Consider the following 20,855-nt stretch of genomic DNA (forward strand, 5'->3'; position numbering starts at 1 on the left):
GAAGTGAAGCCAGCCGTCGTGGGCAGCCCCGAGCTCCGCACGCTCACGGGCCAGGAGGCGAACGTACCGGGACCCTCGTGGACGTGGCGAGGGGGGCATGGCCCTGTGAGGCCTGTGTAGGTGGCAGCTGCTGGGAAGAGAGGTGAACGGAGCCAGTGAGCTGATCTGGGGCAGGACACCCGTTTCGGCCGAAGCCTAGGGCTGGGCGGGCTGGGCGGGCTGGGCGGGCCGGGGGCAGCTCCTTCCTACTGCAGCCAGACCACCGGGATCAAGTTCTTTGGGATGAAATGAACACCCCCTGTGCCAGAGAGATGACCAGTCGAGGAGGAGTCAGGGAAGCCTGGGGCTGGGGGTCCGGCACCCCAGCCCGTCACCGCAGCTGCTGTCCGTTAGGGCCTTGACGCGTATCGGACACATGCTGTCTCTGGGCAGCACTGGGGGACCCACTTCAGAGACGAGGAAATCCAAGCTAAGGAGCGTCCCATGGGCCGCGTGGCTCACAGGTGGCCAAGCCGGGCGCCAGTCTTGGCGTGCCAGGGCCCGTGTTTCTGCCACCCCCCACGTCGCGGCCCCCTGGATGCTCCTTTTCTGTGTGGCCTCATCCTTTGTAATGTAGAACAGTTAGGAATATCCGGCCTGTCGGATAGACATTTTCTAAAATACATCAGGCCATTTTTTTGGTTGTTGCTTTCTAAGAGTATATGGAAGTTAGCAAAATACCTTAAGAACAATTTTGCTCTTTTTTTCAAATACTCAAATAGATTTTGTGACCTGAATATCAGTTTTGGGCCCTGCGCTAGAATTTAATGAAATCCTGAGGACTTGACTTTGCCCCGTGAACCACGCACTGTACCCGGTTCCTCTGATGGAAAATATCGGATGCCACTTATTAGCGTCCCGTGTCCTTTTTTACATCATCTGACATTTCTCACTGATGCCGATTTTGCTTATCGTTTGCATGGTGCAAACTCCAGCTGTGGGTTTGGAAATAAAATCGCTGATCGTTTTTCCTATGTGTCTGTCAGGATTCTTTGGGTCGCGCAAGATACGAGCCCGCGTCCAGGGAGCTTCAGCAGAGACTTTGGTGGTCCTGTAGATGGGGAGGTCTAGCGGCCACTGCCGTATGGCGTGTCTGAGCACACGGGCAGGGTCCCAGCCTGCCCGCAAGTGCCCCTCACAGTGCCCGTGGCGTCATCTTCTAGGACAGCGATGGCTGCACCGAGACAGATGGGTCTCACCCCTCAGTGAGGGGGACTCTCTTCCCGTCAGGGGCCTGCTCTGTCCAGATCAGTGTTTGGCTTCCCTACGTAGTGTGGCTGAGACGGTGCGCCTTTCCTAGGGCAGCATTCTAGGAGGTGAGCCCCTACCTTATAGGAGGGGCCGGGGCAATTCTGAAATGGATGGTGAGGAGCATGAGAAGCTGGTCCGCCTCTGGTCCCGTCAGGAGACGGTCTCTCCCTGGAATGAGATTGTTTTCTCAGAAGAGCCTAGTTTCCTGGGACTCAGTTGGCTGTGATGCCATCTGATGGGAGACGGGCCCCTGGAATCGTCCTTTCCGCATTGTGGGGCCGTGCCCGTGGGCGGGGGGCAGAGCCCACGATGGACCGTCTTGCGGGGCTCACGGACGAGGGCAGGATTGGTCTCCTTCGAGAAGGTGCTAAACAGGTAACACACCAACTACCTGTGTTTATTTGATACCCGTTTAACTAACATTTATTAAATTAAAAGCTAGGCCACTGGAACACTAAGTGGGAATAAGGCCCCGAATAGAAGCGTGCAGCCCCCGACCAAGTACGTCAGGGACTCTCAGCTGAGATTTACACACTCATTGACCTGTGTTGCTGGTCCTTGGCTGTGTTCCTGATACACCAGCTGGGGGACACAGAGGGTTTTTTTTAGTGCCCAGGCCCTTCCCAGGATAGTATTTTCTCCAACGTTTGTAAGAAACGTAAAGACAGCTTTCCAGGTGGGGAAAACAGAGAGGTAGAGCAGCTGGCCGAAGGTCACACGGCCTCCGTGGTGAGCTGTGGTTTGATCGCAGTCCTCTGGATCCTGAGGTCGAGGGCCACGGCCACACGGCCCCTCCTCTTGGCGATTCGTGCCAGGTTACAGCCCGTGGCCGTGCCAGGCATGTGTTATTTATATTTGGACACATGCTGTGCGAAAAGACGGACACCCTGCAATTATCTGGTTGTTAGACGCAGCGCACATCTGTGGTAATAACTATAAATAAGACGTAACTTGCCGACTGGGCTGGCTCCTCTTTTAGGAGGACAGTTCCTGCTAAATTAACCTCAGGATGAGACCAGAGAAAGCTCGAATCGTTTCTGGAATAAACACAAAACAAAACAAAACAAATCCAAACACCCAAAAAGCCACAGAGTCTGCCTTCCTTTCCTCCAGGACCAGAAGCGCTCAAGTGCCCTGGGGACAAAAGGCAAATGCCTGCTGGCAGTCTGGCCGTCATCAGACTCCTCTGGAGGTGGCAGTCTATGATCCAGGGAACCTGTGGTTCCACAGGATTGAAGTGAAGTCTGAGAGTTTATGCATAAAAGTTAAAATGCGTCGGGAGAGCCAGCCACGTGGATTGCCGGCCCGTCCCTCTTTTCCTGGGGCTCTCCCCGAATTGTCACACCCATGCCCCGGGAGAGACAGGTGCGCTTTGCGGACAGGACAGGCACTGTGCATTTTGTGATTTTGATTTTTTCCGACTCAAAGAATTTTCCCTTTTAGATCAGGCTGATGACTTATGGTGCAGGTATTAGTTCGGGGTGAGGCAGTCCCTGTGGCTATATATAGCGCCTCCCAGGCCATAAATGGGAGGGAGGGCTGGGCACTTGGAGGCAGAAGTAGCTGTGTCTTCCTCAGCCAGAGCCGCATCGTGGGCGAGCCAGGCCGGCAGGGCATCTCTCCTCTGTGCCGTTTTCCTTTCTCTCTGGGTGAGTCCCCTTTTCTTCTTTCCTTCTCTAACCCGGGGCTTTGGAAGAAGGAATAACGATGCATGCCGAGCCGGTAGCAGTCAGGTGTCCGAGGTGGACCTATTCGGGGGAGGGCGCTCCGTTGGACAGACAAGACAGCCAACGGCTCGGTCTGCGTCTGTCCTTCCCGGACTAGACTTTAACGCTTCCGATGCTTCCCGAGGTCACGGTAGCGAGTGTTATCGGGTGCCACCCGCTCAGTGCACCTGCCGGCTGACCCGAGCTCTGCGGCGTTTCTCACCGGGGCCTGGAGCCCGTGCCCTTTCTCCAGAGTCTGAGCCCTGAAGGAGTCTGTGGGGGCAGTGCAGATTGAAAAGGTGTGGAATAAAAGGTATTTTCTGGAGAGAAGGAGGAAGCAGGGACATTAGCGTGGCCCTGGACACCGGTGTCTGGGGGAGGGGAAGAAGGCTCACTGCCAGCTCCCCATGCCGCCTTCTCTGTGCTCCGTGATGAGCAGTAGTCCTGCAGAGTCTCTGGGCTCGGTGCCCTCGGCGGAGCCGGCGTGCTCCCTCCCGCCCTTGGAGGTGCATCCACGAGGAGGGCGCTGGGGCGGGGGCCTGTGCGCAGAAGGGTCACTTTCCCACCTCCTGGGTCTCAGCTCTCACTTCCCGGCCACAAGTGACACAGGCGTCCAAGAGCGAGTGGAAGAAAGATAATTGAAGTTTTAAGTAAACCAGGTCTGGGTCACATTTGCAGCGAACTTACTGGAAACTAACACTGAACGGGGGACCTTCACCCACACAAAACCCAGAGACTCTGTGCGTAAAAGTTCACGGCACTGGAATATTTCCGGAGCTGTTGGTTTGTTTTTAATTCTCTGAACTTGTGAAGAAATGGCAACCGTCTCTCGTCCAGGAAGCTGCACACGATCTCGTTGCTTGATCGAATTTGATCCTGCTTCGGCGTCAGGACACAGGGACTCAGGGTCCTTGGAAGCCGGAGAGCCCTGTGGCCGCGAGGGCAGGCCTCTGCTGTTCAGGTCACGGTTCCGAAAGATGATTCGGAGGAACGCTGGAGAAATTCAGCCGCCAGACATTAGACGTCAAACCGTATTACATTTGTCATCGAGGCTGATTTTAAGAGTGGTTCTGTGCTCAGTTGTCTTTTGGTGCAAAGTCATTTGCAAAAAGCTTCAGGGAAAGTAGACCTCGGTGTGAATGAGGGTGGGTACAACATGTCTCGGGGCCTGAGGGTTGAGTTACCTGGGGGGCATCGGCCCACTGTGGGCGCCAACCAATCCTTTTCCTTCCTCTAGAAAAGCTTTCACTTGGTACGCTCATTGACTTGGACATTTTTAGCTGCACAGGCCACAGCTTCTTTTATTAAATGGAAATAAATGCATTGTGGTTGAAATGCGTCCACAAATTCAGTTTCTTCTTGGTGGCAGGGAAGGCGGGTTCCAAATATCGTTGGCAGGAAGGGATTAGGTCTAAGCATGTCACAGATGCACGGTCTCCTGTACTTGAGGACAGGCTCGCATTTCACTTTGGTGTCCTAATTCCCAAACGTGTCAGAAGCGTTCCGTGAGTGGCGGGGATGGGTGTGGGCAGGTGGGCACAGAGTCACAAGTGCAAGGTGGGACGTCGGCTCTGTCTCCGACGAGCCAGTGACCCGGGCAGATGATTTTTACCATCTGAAACTCAGTTTCCTCGCAGGGAAGGCTGAGATCCACCCAGGACAGAATGAGATCATCCGTGGCAAGTTGTGGAATCGCTCTGTGGTTTCAGATAAATGCCTTGCGACCCAAGGCTGCAGCTGCGAGCATGTGCTGAGCCTGCAGGGATCTCAGCATGCCCGGTCTGGGGCGGTCAGGGACAACGCAGAGGTGCTGAGACGTGAGGTCCACTGGGCGGGGAAGAGGTCGAGTGGCCTGGACGTGGGCATGGGCCACGTGGTGGTCCTGCCGCTCGGTCTGGGTCACCCAGGGGATTGGGAAAAGCCAGCACAGGCAGGAGGAGCTGAGGTCGCTGGCACAAGGCTCAGATGTAAGACGTGACGTCATCCCTGGGGCAAGGGGGGGCCTCTAAGACGGCCCCGTCCTTGAAATGCAGTGGTTCTGTGATTCAGGCGTGGCCGCCACGGGGCAGGGGATCCACGTGTTTGTGGCATGAAAAGTGGGCAGAAGTGAGGATAATTGCATTTGCAGAGTCCTCGGAAGCCCCTGATTTTGATGGCCGTCCACACAGTGTGTCGAGAAGTGAGCAGAGAGTAGATGTGGGATCGGTGCAGTGAAGTGCTCTCTTCCTGCCCTGCCCAAGGCCGTCTGGGGCTGGGAGAAACAGCGATAGCAGGTCTAGGAGTTGGAGCGAGGACCACCAGAGCCGTGTAAGCTCGATTCCGGCCCCGCGTCGCTAATCGCTACAAAGTGTGTGCTCCTTGAACGGGGAGTGTTGAGGACTCCCAGACCCACACAAGCACACGCCGAGTTAAGTCAGAACAGAAGCACAGGTCCCCTCGAGTGTGTATTACCCTCCTCTGGGTGCCGGCTGCCACAGTTTAGACATGTCAAGATAGCATATCACCTCTTATCGTCGGGGCCATTTCTGGGCTCTTCCCTTCACGGAGAAATGCAAACGCGTTTGAAGGTTGACTCAACGGCAACATTAGCAAGTATCGAGATGGGACGTGACCACCTGGCATCACAGCACCTGCGGGCATCGTCCTGGATTGGTGCCGTAGAATTTTCCTCCGGCCCTGCAGGTGCGGTGGGAGAAGCCCAAGATGGGAAGCTGGTTCAGAGTGGTGCAGTGTGTCCCCCGACCCCGGTCTGACTTCGGTTCGTGAGCTTTCCGCAGCACACGAGGGACTCCGGACGCAATCAGTGGAAGCCACGCGGTCGTGGGCAGGAAGCTTTTCTTGAAGACTCACCTTGCTGAACTCGCCGGAGAACCCACGGGGATGCCATCGAGGACGTTTCAGATAGTCAAGTGACAGAATGCATTTTTTTCAGATACCTTTTCCTACCCACAGCGTCCGGCTGGACAACAGTGACAGCACGTAGCGTGACGGGGACAGCTGCCGATTTTGGTTGTTGGAGACCGTGTGCCAAACGTTCCACAGAATCCGTTCAGAACCCCGGGGTTACAGCAGCGAGAGAGTCACCGGCGGCCACGTCACCGGGCGGGGCTCAGGATTCAGACCTCGGTCTGCCCGATGTCAAACCTGTGGTCTTGGCCTCAGCGCTAGAATACCTGTGTCAGAGCTGAGGTGGATGGAGAGGCGCCTTTTTCGCTTTGTTCCACTAGACGCCGCGTTCCGTTGCGTATTTGTAATCAGATTTATGCTGTAAAACACATGCCCGGCCCTCAGTGGACCCGTGGAGGCTGGTTGACTGGTTGGTCTTTAAGAGGAAACATTGGTATTCGTGTGGCAAAGGGTCAGAGGCCCAGAGATAGAAGTCTGAAGCCCTTTCTGCACGTTTCCAGGGGAGGCATTGCTCCCGTCCCCACCCCCAGTACAGTGGGGGCGGAGATAATCCCTAAGGATCTTCCCGAGCCCTGCGATTCTGTGACTCTGGGAGATCACAGTCTACAGGGATCACCAGCAGAGCGCCTGGAGGGTTTTGTAACACCCGCGCCAAGGTCTGAACGGTGGCGGAGGCCAGGCCGTTTCACCTCAGAGCCGCACCTGTGTGTTGACCACTCCTGGTCTCCGTTCCCGTTGTCCCCCAGCACTGCCTTGCCTCTGCGTTTTCTTCTTCGAGTGGGGGGGATGAACTTACACACAAAGGACCAAAGTGGAGCTCGGATTGAGAATTCCTTCGGCCCTCGGTTTGGGGGGTTAGGGGTCACCGAGATTGAGGCATGCTGCCTGTGTCACGCTTCGGAGACGGCCAAATAGCCCAGTGAGAAGTGGCGCTTTGTTTATTGTGGGTGCAGGTGGCCCCGTGGCCAGGTGCCAGCACTACTGCAAATTCCCAGACGCCTCACCGCAGGACGAATTCTCAGGGAGTTTGACCAAGATGTGTCGCGTGCCCGCGCCCCTCTGGGTTCCCTGCTGGGCTCAGCCCTGCTCCCACCCACCCCAGCCGTGGGCATCTACAAGTACCCTGCGGGATGTGATTTTTGAAGTGTGGATCTGGACAGCGTCCTGGAGACGAATTCCCTTTCCAGGTCACCATATGTGGTTACAAGCTTTCCAGAGTGATTTCTTGTCCCGTCTCTTCAAGTATCCTGAGATCCTGTCTCCCCGCCTCCTACCTGCGCTCATGGGATGCCCTTCTCTCTGCCCCGTCTGCATCTGTCAGCCTATCCATCTGTCAAGGCTCTTCTCAAATGTCACCTACTTCAGGGGACCTCATTTGGCTGCCCTCTCTCCTGTTACGTGTGCCCCCTCCTAGCTTCCCAGGGCGTGTGTCCCTCTTTCCGCTCTTATCTTGTATTCTAAGTATTTGTTTACTTCTCTAATCGGTGTTTTACCTATTTTTAACCTTGTCACTCACACTGCCTTTCACGTTGCCTTGGATAAACGGGGTGTTGTGGAAACATTTGGTGAGCTCACAATGAAAAGAAACCTACAACCCAATCTTCTAATTTCCAAAGAACCAAACAGAAAATGATGTCGGACCCCAGGGAACTTGATAGGTGTCTGGTGTCCCAGCCCAAGATTATTTTCACTTACATAACGTTTCTTCCATCCGTCCCTCCCCCGAAGGGGTTTGATGGACTGAAGTTGGTTTCCCCCCTTGGAACAACCCGACATGCTGGTGTAGACACTGCCCGGGCAAGACTGCACGGGGGATGGAGCTCAGCACCGTCCGCCTCCCTCCTTACTCGTAGGTACCCACCGAGATGTCACTCGCCGCAGTGCCCTTCTACCAGAAGCGACACAAACACTTTGACCAGTCGTACCGCAATGTTCAGACGAGGTACCTTCTGGATGAATATGCTGCCAAAAAGTAAGTTGAAATTCAGCGGTTAGACTGGGAGGGGTTGGGTCGTGGGGGTCTGGCGTCCGGTCCCCTGCAACCTGGGCGGGAGCACCGGGAGGGTCAGAGATGGCAGGCTCCCTGACGCCCGCGCCCAGCACCTCAGGGGAAATCTAGCTCTCCTGGCTGCACTGGAAGCTCCAGGTTGCGCCCCTGGGATCCTGGTAGATGCTGATAGACTGGCTCTGAGCCCCTAGTGTAGATGATGAACACAGAGACTTTTTCGTAAGTGCTCCTTGACTTTGCTCTTCTCTACACATCTTCCAGAACTAGGATCTAGAAAGTCTAGGGCGCCTGGGTGGCTCAGTTGGCTGAGCGTCTGATTTTTTTTTTTTTAATTTTTTTCATTGTTTATTTTTTTTTGAGAGAGAGAGAGAGTGACAAAGCATGAGTGGGGGAGGGGCAGAGAGAGGGAGACACAGAATCCGAAGCAGGCTCCAGGCTCTGAGCCGTCAGCCCAGAGCCCGACGCAGGGCTCGAACTGGTGAACCACGAGAGGCCGCTTAACCAGTAAGCCACCCCAGGCGCCCCGGGCGTCTGACTCTTGATCTCGGCTCAGGTCGTGATCTCACAGTTCGTGAATTCGAGCCCCACGTCAGGCTCTGGGCTGAGAGAGCGTATCCTGCTTGGGATTCTCTGGCTCCCTCTCTTGCTCTCAAATAAAACCGAACAATAACAACAACAACAACAACAACAACAACAACAACAACAAAACCAGTCAGCACAAGGGCAGTGGGAAGGGCCACAGGAAGAGCGTCAGAGGGAGGAAAGCTCATAGGGGCAGAGTGAAGATCACGTGGAGGCCGATACCCATAATTTTGCTGCAATAATACGCATAGCAAAACCATACTCGTATCCGGTGCCTGGTAGGCTGGCGTCGAGCCGCAGATTCGGTGGTTTCTGAAGCCGGCGTCCTCGGGGACCCGCAGCACGTGCCTGTGTGCCGAGTCCGGGATTGGCCTGGGCCGGTTAGACGGCTGTGCCGAAGGACGGACAGACGCCGCGGGTGTGCCGGGCCCGGCCGGGGGGCTCGTGCGTGTCGCCGACACCCTATATTTAGACGCGCCCGCGGCCCCGTGTCCTTTGCCATCCTTGTGACACACAGCCAAGCATTCACAGCGCTCCCGGCAGCCTCCGGGAGCCTCAGATCCTCGGAGATATATATAATCGTGGCGCTGGGCCAAGAGCGCCGTGGAAGGCGCTGGCTGGCACGGATGGAAAATGGCAAGGGGGAGAGGCCGACTCATGCGCGCACGCGCCCCTCCGGGCACAGGCAAGTGCAGACGGGGGCGGAGTTCCGTGTGCGTGCACGCATGCGCATGTGCTAGCTGTGAGCGTGCACGCACCCGTTTGTGTGTCTGCACGCGTGTGCGTGCTCCTTCGCGCCGGCGTGCCGCCGCTGGAAAAGGTGGCGTGTCTGGGATGATAACTTTGTGTACTGTTTTTAATTTTAGTTTTTATTATTTTTTAGCATTGTTTAAACACTTTTTAAAATGTTTATTTTTGAGAGAGAGACAGAGCACGAGTGGGGGGAGGAGCAGAGAGAGAGAGAGGGAGGCACAGAATCCGAAGCAGGTTCCAGGCTCCGAGCTGTCAGCACAGAGCCCGACACGAGGCTCGAACCCACGAACCGTGAGATCGTGACCTGAGCCGAAGTCGGACGCTACACTGACTGAGCCACCCAGACGCCCCTACCATTGTTTTTAAACATTTACTTATTTTTGAGAGAGGTGAGAGAGAAAGAGAGAGAGCATGAGTGGGGGAGGAGCAGAGAGAGGGGAAGACAGAGGACCCAAAGCAGGCTCGGTGCTGACACACAGAGCCCCATGTGGGGCTTGACTTCAGGAACCGTGTGACATCGTGACCTGAGCCGAAGTCGGACGCTTAACCAACTGAGCCACCCAAGTACCCCTGCTTTTAGCGTGAAAACAATTATTTAAATTCAAGTTAGCTAACCTACAGCACAGTCCCGGCTTCCGGAGTAGAACCCAGTGCTCATCTCTTAGGTATGACACCCAGTGCCCGTCCGCCAGCCCCCTCCTTAGTGCCGGTCACCCATCTGGCCCATCCCCCCCACCTCCCTCCGGCAGCCCTCAGTTGCTGTCTGTATTGCCGAACCTCTTACGGTCTGCTCCCTCTGTGTTGCACCTCGTTTTCCTTCGCGCGCCCTGCGTGCATCTGTCACGTTTCCCCGTGTACTTCTCTGACGCGTCCGATTTCTCTGTGCTCACCCAGGCGTACCTCCACGCAGTTGTCCGCCCAGAGGAAGTCGTCTTCCCAGAGGGCTTCCGGCCAGACGGCGCTGGGGACGACGTGCAGTATCTGTGCGAAGAGGGTGAGCACCGAGCTGGAGGAGGAGGAGCAGGACAAGAAGAGAAGGTAACCCCCGCCTCCCCCAGACCGCCTGCAAAGGCCGCGCAGGCCCGCGGAGTCCCCGCGCCTCGGGAGGAAGGGCCTGAAGGCCAGAGGGGGGGACAGTGACTGGGCGGCAGCCAGACGCACACCCGAGAGAGCCTGGAAGGTCACACTTGCTTCTTTTTTATTCTTTTTTGTTTTTAAAGGCATTTTTAAATGTTTATTTTTGGGGGGCAGGGAGGGGCAGAGAGAGAGGGAGACCCGGAATCCGAAGCAGGCTCCAGGCTCTTGAGCTGTCAGCACAGAGACCGATGCGGGGCTCGAACCCACGAACTGTGAGATCATGACCTGAGCTTTGTGAAGTCAAACGCGTAACTGTCTGAGCACCCCCCCTCCCTGTGCCCCAGGTGATGCTTGCTTCTTTTTTTTTAATCTTTTTTTAATGTTTATTTAGTTTTGAGAGAGAGAGAGAGAGACAGAGTGTGAGCTGGGGAGGGGCAGAGAGAGGGGGAGACACGGAATCCGAAGCAGGCTCCAGGCTCTTGAGCTGTCAGCACAGAGCCAGACGTGGGGCTCGAACCCACGAACTGTGAGACCGTGACCTGAGCTGAAGTCGGATGCTTAACCGACTGAGCCACCCAGGTGCCCCGGTGATGCTTGCTTCTAACAAAAGCATAAGCTCCCGCTGCCTGCTTATTCGTCAGTGACATCACCTCAGTGGACCCTAACAGGATAACTGTCGCAGAAGGGAACGTTGCAGACGGGGCCGCGTGCCATGTGTGCGTTGCCGCTGGCATCCTGTGTCAGGTCCCGGTCGCCGTCCCACGTGGCACTCGCTAGCTTTCCACGCACAGCAGGATTCTCACATTAAAGCCCTAAGACCTGGTGGTTTGAAGGTCATGTGGAACCCCCACCGACAGCTTCCTGAGCTGCTCAAGCGGGGCAGTGAGGTCGCCGACTCCAGGAAGGCGGTCTTCCTGAGACGCGCCAGCATTCCCAGGGGTGTCGGTGGGGAAACCGTCGTGAGGGGCCCGTAGACGGCCGTGCCGTGCATGTCAGGGGACTCAGCTCATGGGGAAAATGTCACGGGCATGACATGGATTAATAGGGACGTCAGTCTTAAAATTATTTCCAGATCAGAGAGACAGGTGGTGATCTTAGAAGAACAAAATAGTTGAGTGGGTCATGAGTGCTTTATTTCCTTCCTGCTGCTTCCCCCCTCACCTCTCCCTCCTACTTCTAGAAAATTTTCTCGATATCTCTAACACATTGAAAACCTGAAAGAAGAATGAGATTTTGGTAAACAGGTTTCATTTTTGATGAATTTCACGATGGAAGGATCTGTGTAATAAAAATGTACAGCTGAAGAGATTAGCCCTCATTTTTAATCTTTGAATGATCTTTTAAATGCCTTATGGGAGTTTTGACACATGAATTTCATTATAAAGTGAGGATTTCTTTTGTAAGAGAATCACTTCAAAATGTGTACATTAGAGGAGTGCCTGGGGGGCTCCGTTGGTTAAGCGTCTGACTTTTGGTCTGATTCAGGTCATGATTTCACGGTTCTTGAGTTCAGGCCCCGAGTCGGGCTCTGTGCTGACAGCTCAGAGCCTGGACCCTGCTTCAGATTCTGTGTCTCCTTCTCTCTCTGCCCCTCCCCCACTTGCTCTGTTTCTCTCTCAAAAATAAACATTTAAAAAACTTAAAACGTGTACGTTATAAAACTCTGGATTTTCTGGTATTGGATTATTTAAAAAATGGTTCTACCCATAGTTAGGGTTCAGGTGCGGGGAGTGAGAGGACTAGAGCTTTATAAGTTTATGAGCTATTCCTTGTGTCCTTGAACATGGCACAAGAACTCTCCACTCCTCAGTTTTTGAGGGAGTGAAATGGGGGGAAGGTCGACTTCTGTTGATCTGAGAGGTCAGGGATTCACGTGGTTTTGGCGATAATGACTTTGGTGACCTTCTGGCTATGGAAAATCTTTCTGGGATACACGAGGCTACTCGCCTGAAGTTGGAAGCTGACTCATGGCAGGTATGTGGGTTATAACCCATGTCTCCCCAGCTCATTTTGTTCCTCACCTCCTACGGCAGAAACTAGTTTAACGCATGGGACAGATTGATTGGTGCTCAAAAGATGAACCCGTGGGTGCGTCCGTTGGAATTACCACTCTATCTTCACGTAAAATAGGAACCCAAGACTCGTCGGGAGCTCTGCACATCTCAGCGTGTCCTCCTGGGGGATACGTGGATTAGAAGTAGCCCTTTCATGCCCCTGCTTCTGTGCTAGTGAAAGACGGGCCTCCGTGCATCACACAGGCTGTCTGTGGGCTTGCAGAAGAGGGCCAGAGGCCCGGACACCTCATCACAGAGCAGCGGAGATGCTCCCTCAGTGGTTGGGGGGAGGGAGAGGGAGTAGGAGAGGGAAGAGGAGAGAGGGAGGGAGAGGGAGAGAGAAGAAAGAAGGGGAGGGAGGGAGGGAGAAGGACAGAGGAGAGGGAGAGAGAGGGAGAAGGGGCAGGAGAGGCGGGCCGGGAGCGGGCCGGGCCCTGTTGGTCTCACAAAGATGCCCCCCCCTCCCTCCCCCCCGGCCAGATGAGCCGCACCTTGTTCTCTGCTCCCACAGGTGAAAGGAGCTTAATTGTTTGCATCCTCTCTATTTTCCTGGAACACAGGTTTGCTTCCTGTCTGTAGCTGTGGATTCAGGAGGCTTTAACCCAGTCCTAAATTCATTCAGAACAGCAGTCTCCCCAGGAGAACAGGCGGTTTTTATAGGATTCCGCGCAGGAGGAATCTCACGTCGTCTGTGTGGGCGCCTCAGCGTGGGGTGTCAGACCCCTAGGCCGCCAGATGCTGACTTTCTCCCTTTTTCAATGTTTATTTATTTTGAGAGAGAGACAGTGCGAGTGGGGGAGGGAGAGGGGGAGAGAATCCCAAGCAGGCTCCACGCTGTCAGCACAGAGCCCGACATGGGGCTTGAACTCACAGACTGGGAGATCAGAGCCTGAGCCGAGAAAGAGCCACACGCTTAACCAACTCAACCCCCAGGTGCCCCCTCCCTTTTTAAAAAATGTTTATTTATTATTTTAGAGAGAGAGAAAGAGAGAGGGAGAAAGAGCACGAGCATGAGCGGGGGAGGGGCAGAGGTAGGGAGACACAGAATCCTTAGCAGGCTCCAGGCTCTGAGCTGTCACCACAGAGCCTGATGCAGGGCTCGAACTCATGAACTGTGAGATCATGACCTGAGCCAAAGTCGGATGTTCAACCACCTGAGCCCCTGGGCGCCCCAGTTATATTTCAATTTTAACGTTTTATGTGTTTATAAAAAATAATGCATTTTTGTTTCAATCCCTGAATTTTCTTTTTTTTACATTTTTTTCGATTTTTTATTTATTTTTGCGAGACAGAGAGAGAGAGAGACATGGAACGTGAGCGGGGGAGGGGCAGAGAGAGAGGGAGACACAGAATCGGAAGCAGGCTCCAGGATCCGAGCCGTCAGCACAGAGCCCGACGCGGGGCTCGAACTCACGAACCGCGAGATCACGACCTGAGCCGAAGTCAGACGCTCAGCCGACTGAGCCCCCCAGGCGGCCCCCGGCATGGTCTCATTCACGCCTCCTACACCTGCCCTCGTCACAGCTCTGTGTGGTGTAGGCTCACCAGCGCACAGAGGTCTCGAGGGAGATAAACACAGGCAGACGTGCCCTTTTCGGTGTGTCCTGAGAATAACGTCGCCTCTCCCGCAGGTACCAGTCTCTGGTGGCTTCGTATGGCGAAGCCAAGCGGCAGCGTTTCCTCCGGGAGCTGGCGGAGATGGAAGAGAACGTGCACCTGGCTCGCTCACAGGCGCAGCACCAGCTGGACAGATACGCCATTCAGCAGATGGTAGGGGGCCACCTGCATCTCCGGGAGAGGCGCGGGCCTCGTCCTGGGTGCTCCCGCTGCGTTCGCGCGGCCTGTTGGCGGGGCAGGGGCGCTGACGCATCCTTGTCCCCGGGACAGGTGGAGGACAAGCTCTCCGGGGAAAGGCACTCGTACGAGGAGCGGATGCGCAGGGCCCCCGAGATCCTGGTGCGCCTGCGGTCCCACACCGTGTGGGAGAGGATGTCCGTGAAGCTGTGTTTCACCGTGCAAGGCTTTCCCACCCCCGTGGTGCAGTGGTGAGTGCCGTTCCCGGCCCGGGGAGGGCTGTCCTGTTCTCGCCCTCTCTTTTTACTGATGGTTTTTTAACGTTTGTTTATTTTTGAGAGAGAGAGAGAGAGGGAGAGAGAGAGACCTAGACATGGGGCTCAATCAAACAAACGGTGACGTCATGGCCTGAGCCGAAATCAAGAGTCAGACTCTTACCCGCCGAGCCGCCCCAGTGCCTGCACTTTCTTGCAGGGATCTGGAAACGGCTGCCTGAGCCGTGCAGTGGGAGATCCACGCGAAGGAAGCACGTGGCACACGGCCCGTCCCGCTGACCACCTTGTGCGAGACTCCGGGAAAGGCCTTTATAAAAACTCGCAGGGCGTCCATTATAGATACCATGGCAACGTTTTTCATGTCGGTGCAACAGACTCAGCTGAGTTTTCAGAGGGTTTTTATTTCAGAGAGAGTTCCCTCGGGTGGCCCGTGTTTACACGAGTGGCTCTGCTTTTAACTTGGGAAGGCTCCCCGCTGGAGCTGGGCTGTGGTCGACCGGACCTTAGGAGCCAAGACAAGTCTCCAGGCCCCATATGTGCTTGTGTGTTTCCTCACTTGCTGGAAGTGATAACATTCCCGAAGTTTGTAGCTTGCTGCAAAAACTGTAAGCGTTTTACTCACACCCTGGATTGGGGCGCTCAGCCCAGATCAGAAAAAAGGAGCCCACGTGCCAGGCGGGCAGGGGAGGCTGCGACCCGTAGCCTCTGGGTCTCAGGGAGACGAGGTCCTGCTGTCCTGCATGGGGCAAGGAGGCCAGTTTCCTCGAGTCAGGGTCCAGTGTGGTTTGATCCTGTGGAACTCTCTGGAGAGGCTGGCCCGGAACCCAGCTAACGCTGGCAACATTTCGTTCTCATGGAAGGATTTTTCCTGGATTCCTGACGGAGTCCAAGGAGGCCTGAGGCCCTCGCTGTCATCGGTTGAGGATCGCCCAGACGGGCTGAATCCTGCAAGAGCTGCTCTCCCCTAAACAGACAGGCAGACGCGGGCCCTAGATCGCCCCCCCGGCCACTCCGCTGTGCCCACGGGCCCTGCGTGAAGCTCGCACAGGCAGGGAGTAGCGTCCCGAGGGGCCGTAAAGAAGGCTGGGACAAAATGCAAAGTCCACTCTGCCTTTGCACTCAAATCAGCGTTTCCCTCGTTTAGGTATAAAGACGGCAGTTTGATCTGCCAAGCAGGAGAGCCGGGGAAGTACAGAATCGAGAGCAAGTATGGCGTGCACACCCTGGAGATCAACAGGTAAGGTCTCGGTGGGCCTGGCCACGTGCCCTGGGACACCTGCCCCAAATAGTCCGTGCTGCTCATGCGGGAGAGAAACTGAATTTAAAACCAGGAGGTCAGGTTGCACCCCATCCCTGTGTGTTCCGCGTGCTCTCAGTGGTATTTCCGAGTTAACCTGTGGTAGAAGCTTCCCTTGTTATCCTCAGTGTCGGGCCGCAGGGAGGCAGACCCAGTGGTTTTGTCCGGGCCCCTGCTCTGGGAACAGGGCGAGTGGTTTAAGGACAGATGGACACGCTCAGGTGTAAAGGTTATGGTGGGTGCAGAGGATTCCTCCACACCTGTCCGGCCGCGGGGCTGCGTCTCGTACAGGTTTGAGGAGTAGTCCCTCAACCCAGGCTCCTCAAGGAAATACAACTTGTATATTTTTTTCTCAGAAATTGAAAAAAATGTAGGATACAGATAAGTAAAAGAAAAAAATCGTATTTCCCACAGCTGGCATCAGTATTTTGCTGGATGGATAGCATGTCATTTTCCTTACACAACACATACACAGGCATGCACACACACAGACAAACACACATACTTACGTGCGTGTATATATATACGTGTGTGTGTATATATACATATATATATACATATATATATATATGTATATATATACGTACGTATATGTTACGAAAGTAAGATTCTGCAGTTCTTTTACTGTTTGCGTGTGTACACCGTTTTTGTTTTACAAGAAGATCGTAACATTGTGCAGTGCACCTTTTCTCACACACAGCGTACCGTGACATTTTCCCATGGCTCCGGCTGTTGATTTCTCAGATAAATGAGGCTCCCCCACACCCTGTAGTTCACACACCCCCGCTGGTGTGGCAGCCGGAGACCTGGATTCGGATCCCCACCTACCACTGACCTGGTGACTTCGGATGGGTCGTTAATGCTTCCTGGATTGTAATACTTTTATCTGAAAATAATTCTCCAGAGAAGGATGATAAAAATGTTATCTTCTATTAGTTGGCCGAATAGGGCCTACTATGAGGACCACATCCACGTTGACATACGTGATCTAAACAGGTGGTGAGTGTGTGTGTGTAGGACGTCACATCAAGTCCTTCCCAGGAAAAGATAAGGGATCCTAATATAAAGGCAAGAAATCAGTAAGACATTAGAATATATGACTTTCCTGGGTTCACTGTTACCACCCTGTGGAGCCACCATGTCATAATTAGGTTCCGTTTACTTAGAGGTAAAGGAATCCCCAGTAAAATAGCTCCAATGAAATAATTCCCAAGACGACTCGTGGAAGTCACGAGTCAGTACAACGTCACCTTTACCTGGCTCCGTCTTCCAGACGCACTTCTTCCGCCGAGGGGATTCTCTCCTGTTTTGTTGAAAAGCCTTTGTACCTGGGTTCCGTTAAAGAGAAGGTGATCCTGAGGGCCTCCGTCTGGCGACCAGGGGGTGGGGCCCAGGCCCCTGCCCCAGAAGGGCAGTGGGGTGTGCTCCTCGGAGCGGGCGGGGGCGCGGAGGGACACCACCACGAGGAAGCGTCAGGGGGCGGGGGTCCTTCCAGACCCACCGGCAGGTCTCGTGCCGAAGGCCGGCCAGGCGATGGGACTCACCTGGGGGGCGGTGAGGAGCCCGGTCCGACAAGGAGGTGGGGGCTCCCTGAGCTGACGTAGCGGGCTTCCCGAGCATGAGGACGAGGCCCAAGGTTGAGGTTCGGCGGAGGCTGACCCAGGTTGATCCGGGCGGGAGTCTTTGCCGGCTCCCCTCCACCCAGCGGGAAGTCGGTCTCGCCTCCTTTCTGCGCTTTCCTTCGTCGCCCTCGCTGTTTCATCCTCTGCCTCCTGCCCGTTTTCTCCCTCCCTGTTTCCCACTCTGACTTTGGGGTAGGGCCCAGGCGTGAGCCCCCCAGGCACCGCCCACCCAGCACTCAGGACCGCCCCGCACGGGGCGCCGGCTGGCTGTCAGCCCCAGGCTGCGTGTCCCCCCTCCTCCTCACGCGAGGCCGGCTTCCTCGTCAGTCACACACAGCCCGGTATGTGCCTCTGGAGGTCCGGAAGGTTCCCCGTCACCAGAACTGTCACTGCACCTACAGATTACTTAGAACAGGTGTTAGAAGACTGTAATGAACATGGAAGCGTCTGACAAGTCGTTACCCTGTTTTGCCAGGTAAATATGAGGCTCTTTCAGGAAGCTGGAGGTTCTGGCCTCATGGGCCTACTGGTGCTGTTTATTGACAACCTACTGTGTACCAGGCACTGGTCCAGATGCTTGGGATACAGGACCAAAACTGAGGTCCTCATCTCTGAGGTCTTACATGCTGGCATAAGGAGGTGAACCGTAAGCGTAATAAAATAGTGAATTCTAGAGTAAATCAGGAGGCTGTGGTACTGGGCGTGGGGAATGGGGGTCTCTTGGTGTGGGGGTGGGCTAGGTTGTGGGGTTAAGTGGGGTGGTCAGGCCAGCCCTCCCTGAGAAGACATCTTCTGAACAAGGCTTACAGGAGATGGTGAATGGGATAGATGGGGAGTTGGGCCACGAGGGTGCCAGCCTGAGGCAGCAGCTGCAGCAGAGGCTCCAAGAGGTTGTGTCCCAGGCCCTCGGGCTGGTCTGGGCTGTGGCCGGCGAGGGACAGGAGGTCAGAGATAGAGCCGGGACCGTGAGGGCCACACGGACGCTGTGGGCCGTGGCAAGGACTTTGAAGGGGACGGTGGAAGATCTGACCCGTGTCTTGAAAGGGTCCAAAGCCTGGCTCTGAACAGAAGGCAGGGCTGAGTGCTGGTGGCCATGCCGTGGCTGGCGAGAAGGGCGTGGGCTCTACATGGGTTCTGGAGAAAGAAAGACAGGAAGCGTGACAGATCGGAGGCGGGGTGCTCATGGAAAGGGGGGCCGCTGAGATAAGCAGGCAGAAGGGGGGCGGGTCTAGGTGCAAGCACACACAGAGGGTCAGGGTCTCCTCGCCTGGGGCATTGAAATGCCCTGGCCCCTTGCTGCAATTTTCTCTCCTTTGGTTTCCACAATTCATGAAACTTTAGTGGACAGAGAGCCACGCTGTGTAGAAGGAGAATGTCCACCCTCATTTGGGGGGTGCATTTGTGCTCAGGGACATCTCTTCTCTGGTCTGGGGTGCGCTGTGGTCGGTGAGGGTTACGAGGGTCAGGCTGACGATCCAGCCAGCTCCCCTCCAGCCGTGTGGTAAGGACAGTTTTAAGAGGAAAAACCACTTTCCACTCTCAAGTATGAAACTTTTAAATTTTTAAAAAATGCTTATTTATTTTTTGAAAGAGAGAGAGAGAGAGAGAGAGAAAGGGCAGAGAGAGGAGAGAATCCCAAGCAGGCTCCGTGCTGTCAGCACAGAACCCCACGCAGGGCTTGATCCCACGAACCGTGAGATCATGACCTGAGCCGAAATCAAGAGTTGGACGCTCCCCTGACTGAGCCGCCCAGAGGTCCCAAAACGTTTAAATTTATACAGGCTTTGGACCAAACAGACTGATAAATCCTCGAAGGGCCCCGGATGCCGTCATCTGCAGTTCATGAACCCAGATAGGCCTGGGTCGGGACCCTCTGGGCAGAGGCAGTGTGAACCTTCTTCAGACACAGAGTGGAGGTGGGGGGGGGGGGGCCCGCAGCTGCCGCTGGGCTCAGCTGTTCATTCCAAAGTGCTGACCTGCCATCATTTGATCTGTGGCCGTTCTGAGTGGTGGGGAATGTGCTGGCCACGTCTGTTGGGAGGGCAGGGGCGGGAGGAGGGGGGGTTGCGAGCTCTTCCTTCGTGGCCGCGGGAGTGACGTTCACCTCCAGGAATACTCCTTGGCGGCCGTCTGAATTCTTAAAGTGCCGGAAGGGAAGCTTCTGACCCTTTGGTGCTGTTCGAATTCGACGGTATTTTATATGCTCGTAAGATTTTCTCTGGGGACTCATCATGCGCGTCCTGTTTCTTCAGGGAATTTTAATGCTGCTCTCATAGTGTAATGAGAGCATTTAGAGGGATCTGGCTCCCGTTTTCTTTGTAGCACCGCCCCCCCCCATGCCTGCTGAGCTCAGCACTGCTGACCTCCTCTTGCACTTTCTTTAGACTTCCATATGCAAACTCTGATTCGAGTTAAATGGTGAGTCCCGCGTAAGGACATTGGGCCAGAGTAGCCAGGGCAGGCCACAGACCACTGAAACATTCGTCCGTCCTATTTAAACTAGATACAATATCATGAGTCCTTTTTGAGGCAGTTCAGATCAAGACTTTGAGACACAGAAGTGCCCCCGGGAAGTTTGTACAAAGGGGGACCAAAGGAAACCCCCTCTGTCTGTTCTGGCAACCTGTCCCAACAGAAAATAAAACCGTTTGCCTCTTAATCACTCGCTTGCAATTTCTCACAGCGTGAAGGACAGGCCGGAAGCAGGCTCTGCCCCGGGGGGTGGGGGTGGCAGAGGATGGGGAGGGGATTGCCCAATGCCACCTCCCGGTGCGGCCTGGGGGAGGAGAGAGAGAACGCAGTCCTGCTGGCCCGTGGGAAGGTTGGACAGAATTTTGAGTTGGGTACAGTCTCCTCAAAATCTGCGTGCCCGGCCCGTCCACCCTCTGCTTCCACGCTGCCCCAGTGCCCCAGACACCGTCCTTCCCGCAGCCCGCACGCAGCACCAGCACGGGGCAGCGTGTGTGAGCAGGACCCCGTACACCCAGGGACGCTTCCTTACAGCCTCTCGATGTCCCGGCGTTTTTTATGCAACATAAAACATTTGCAAAGGGGAAACGCGAAAGCAACGAGATAAAAGTAAACATAAGACCAAGTGTCGACTTATCCACAGCCAGCACCTGTGCGGGACGCCCTCCCCGGACGGTTGCAGTAAATCAGGGCGTCTGAATACTTGGGCGTATGGACTTCCTCGCACCCCGGACGAGCGCCGTGGACCCTGTTCTGGATACATGCACACGAGCACGTACACAATCAGTCTGTGTGTCACCAAGGAAGGTTCCAGCTCCTAAGTACCGGCTTCCTCCTCCCCAGCCCCATCCCTGCCGCTAAGTACTAAGTGATAATTGGTCCCTTGACAACCTGTCAGTGCTAATGTGTTAGGGAGCTCCCCTCCGTCTCTTATTCTCGGCTGAGACATGAGCTCAGAATCTTGTAGAAGTTGCTGCCTGGCTGGGTCCTGCCCTGCAGGACTCACCCTGCCCCTTCCTTC

At 55.1% G+C, this 20,855-nt stretch overlaps 1 protein-coding gene across 3 annotated transcripts in view; it reads left to right on the top strand.

Moving 5' to 3' along the window:
• MYOM2 (myomesin 2) overlaps positions 1 to 20,855 on the top strand; it is a 114,074-nt gene that overhangs the window by 35,954 nt on the left and 57,265 nt on the right. For 2 of the 3 annotated variants that reach the window (XM_042934169.1, XM_042934168.1), the window contains 5 exons: positions 7,757 to 7,875; positions 10,141 to 10,284; positions 14,009 to 14,147; positions 14,265 to 14,422; positions 15,591 to 15,683. In XM_042934169.1, the coding sequence (XP_042790103.1) occupies positions 7,769 to 7,875; positions 10,141 to 10,284; positions 14,009 to 14,147; positions 14,265 to 14,422; positions 15,591 to 15,683 (641 nt within the window). In that variant the 5' untranslated portion in view covers positions 7,757 to 7,768. Of the gene's footprint in view, positions 1 to 2,674; positions 2,940 to 7,756; positions 7,876 to 10,140; positions 10,285 to 14,008; positions 14,148 to 14,264; positions 14,423 to 15,590; positions 15,684 to 20,855 lie in introns of those variants that run through there. The other variant, XM_042934167.1, reaches the window with a different exon arrangement.

The sequence above is a fragment of the Panthera leo genome, chromosome B1, assembly GCF_018350215.1.
Source record: "Panthera leo isolate Ple1 chromosome B1, P.leo_Ple1_pat1.1, whole genome shotgun sequence".
In the NCBI taxonomy this organism is placed as follows: domain Eukaryota; kingdom Metazoa; phylum Chordata; class Mammalia; order Carnivora; family Felidae; genus Panthera; species Panthera leo.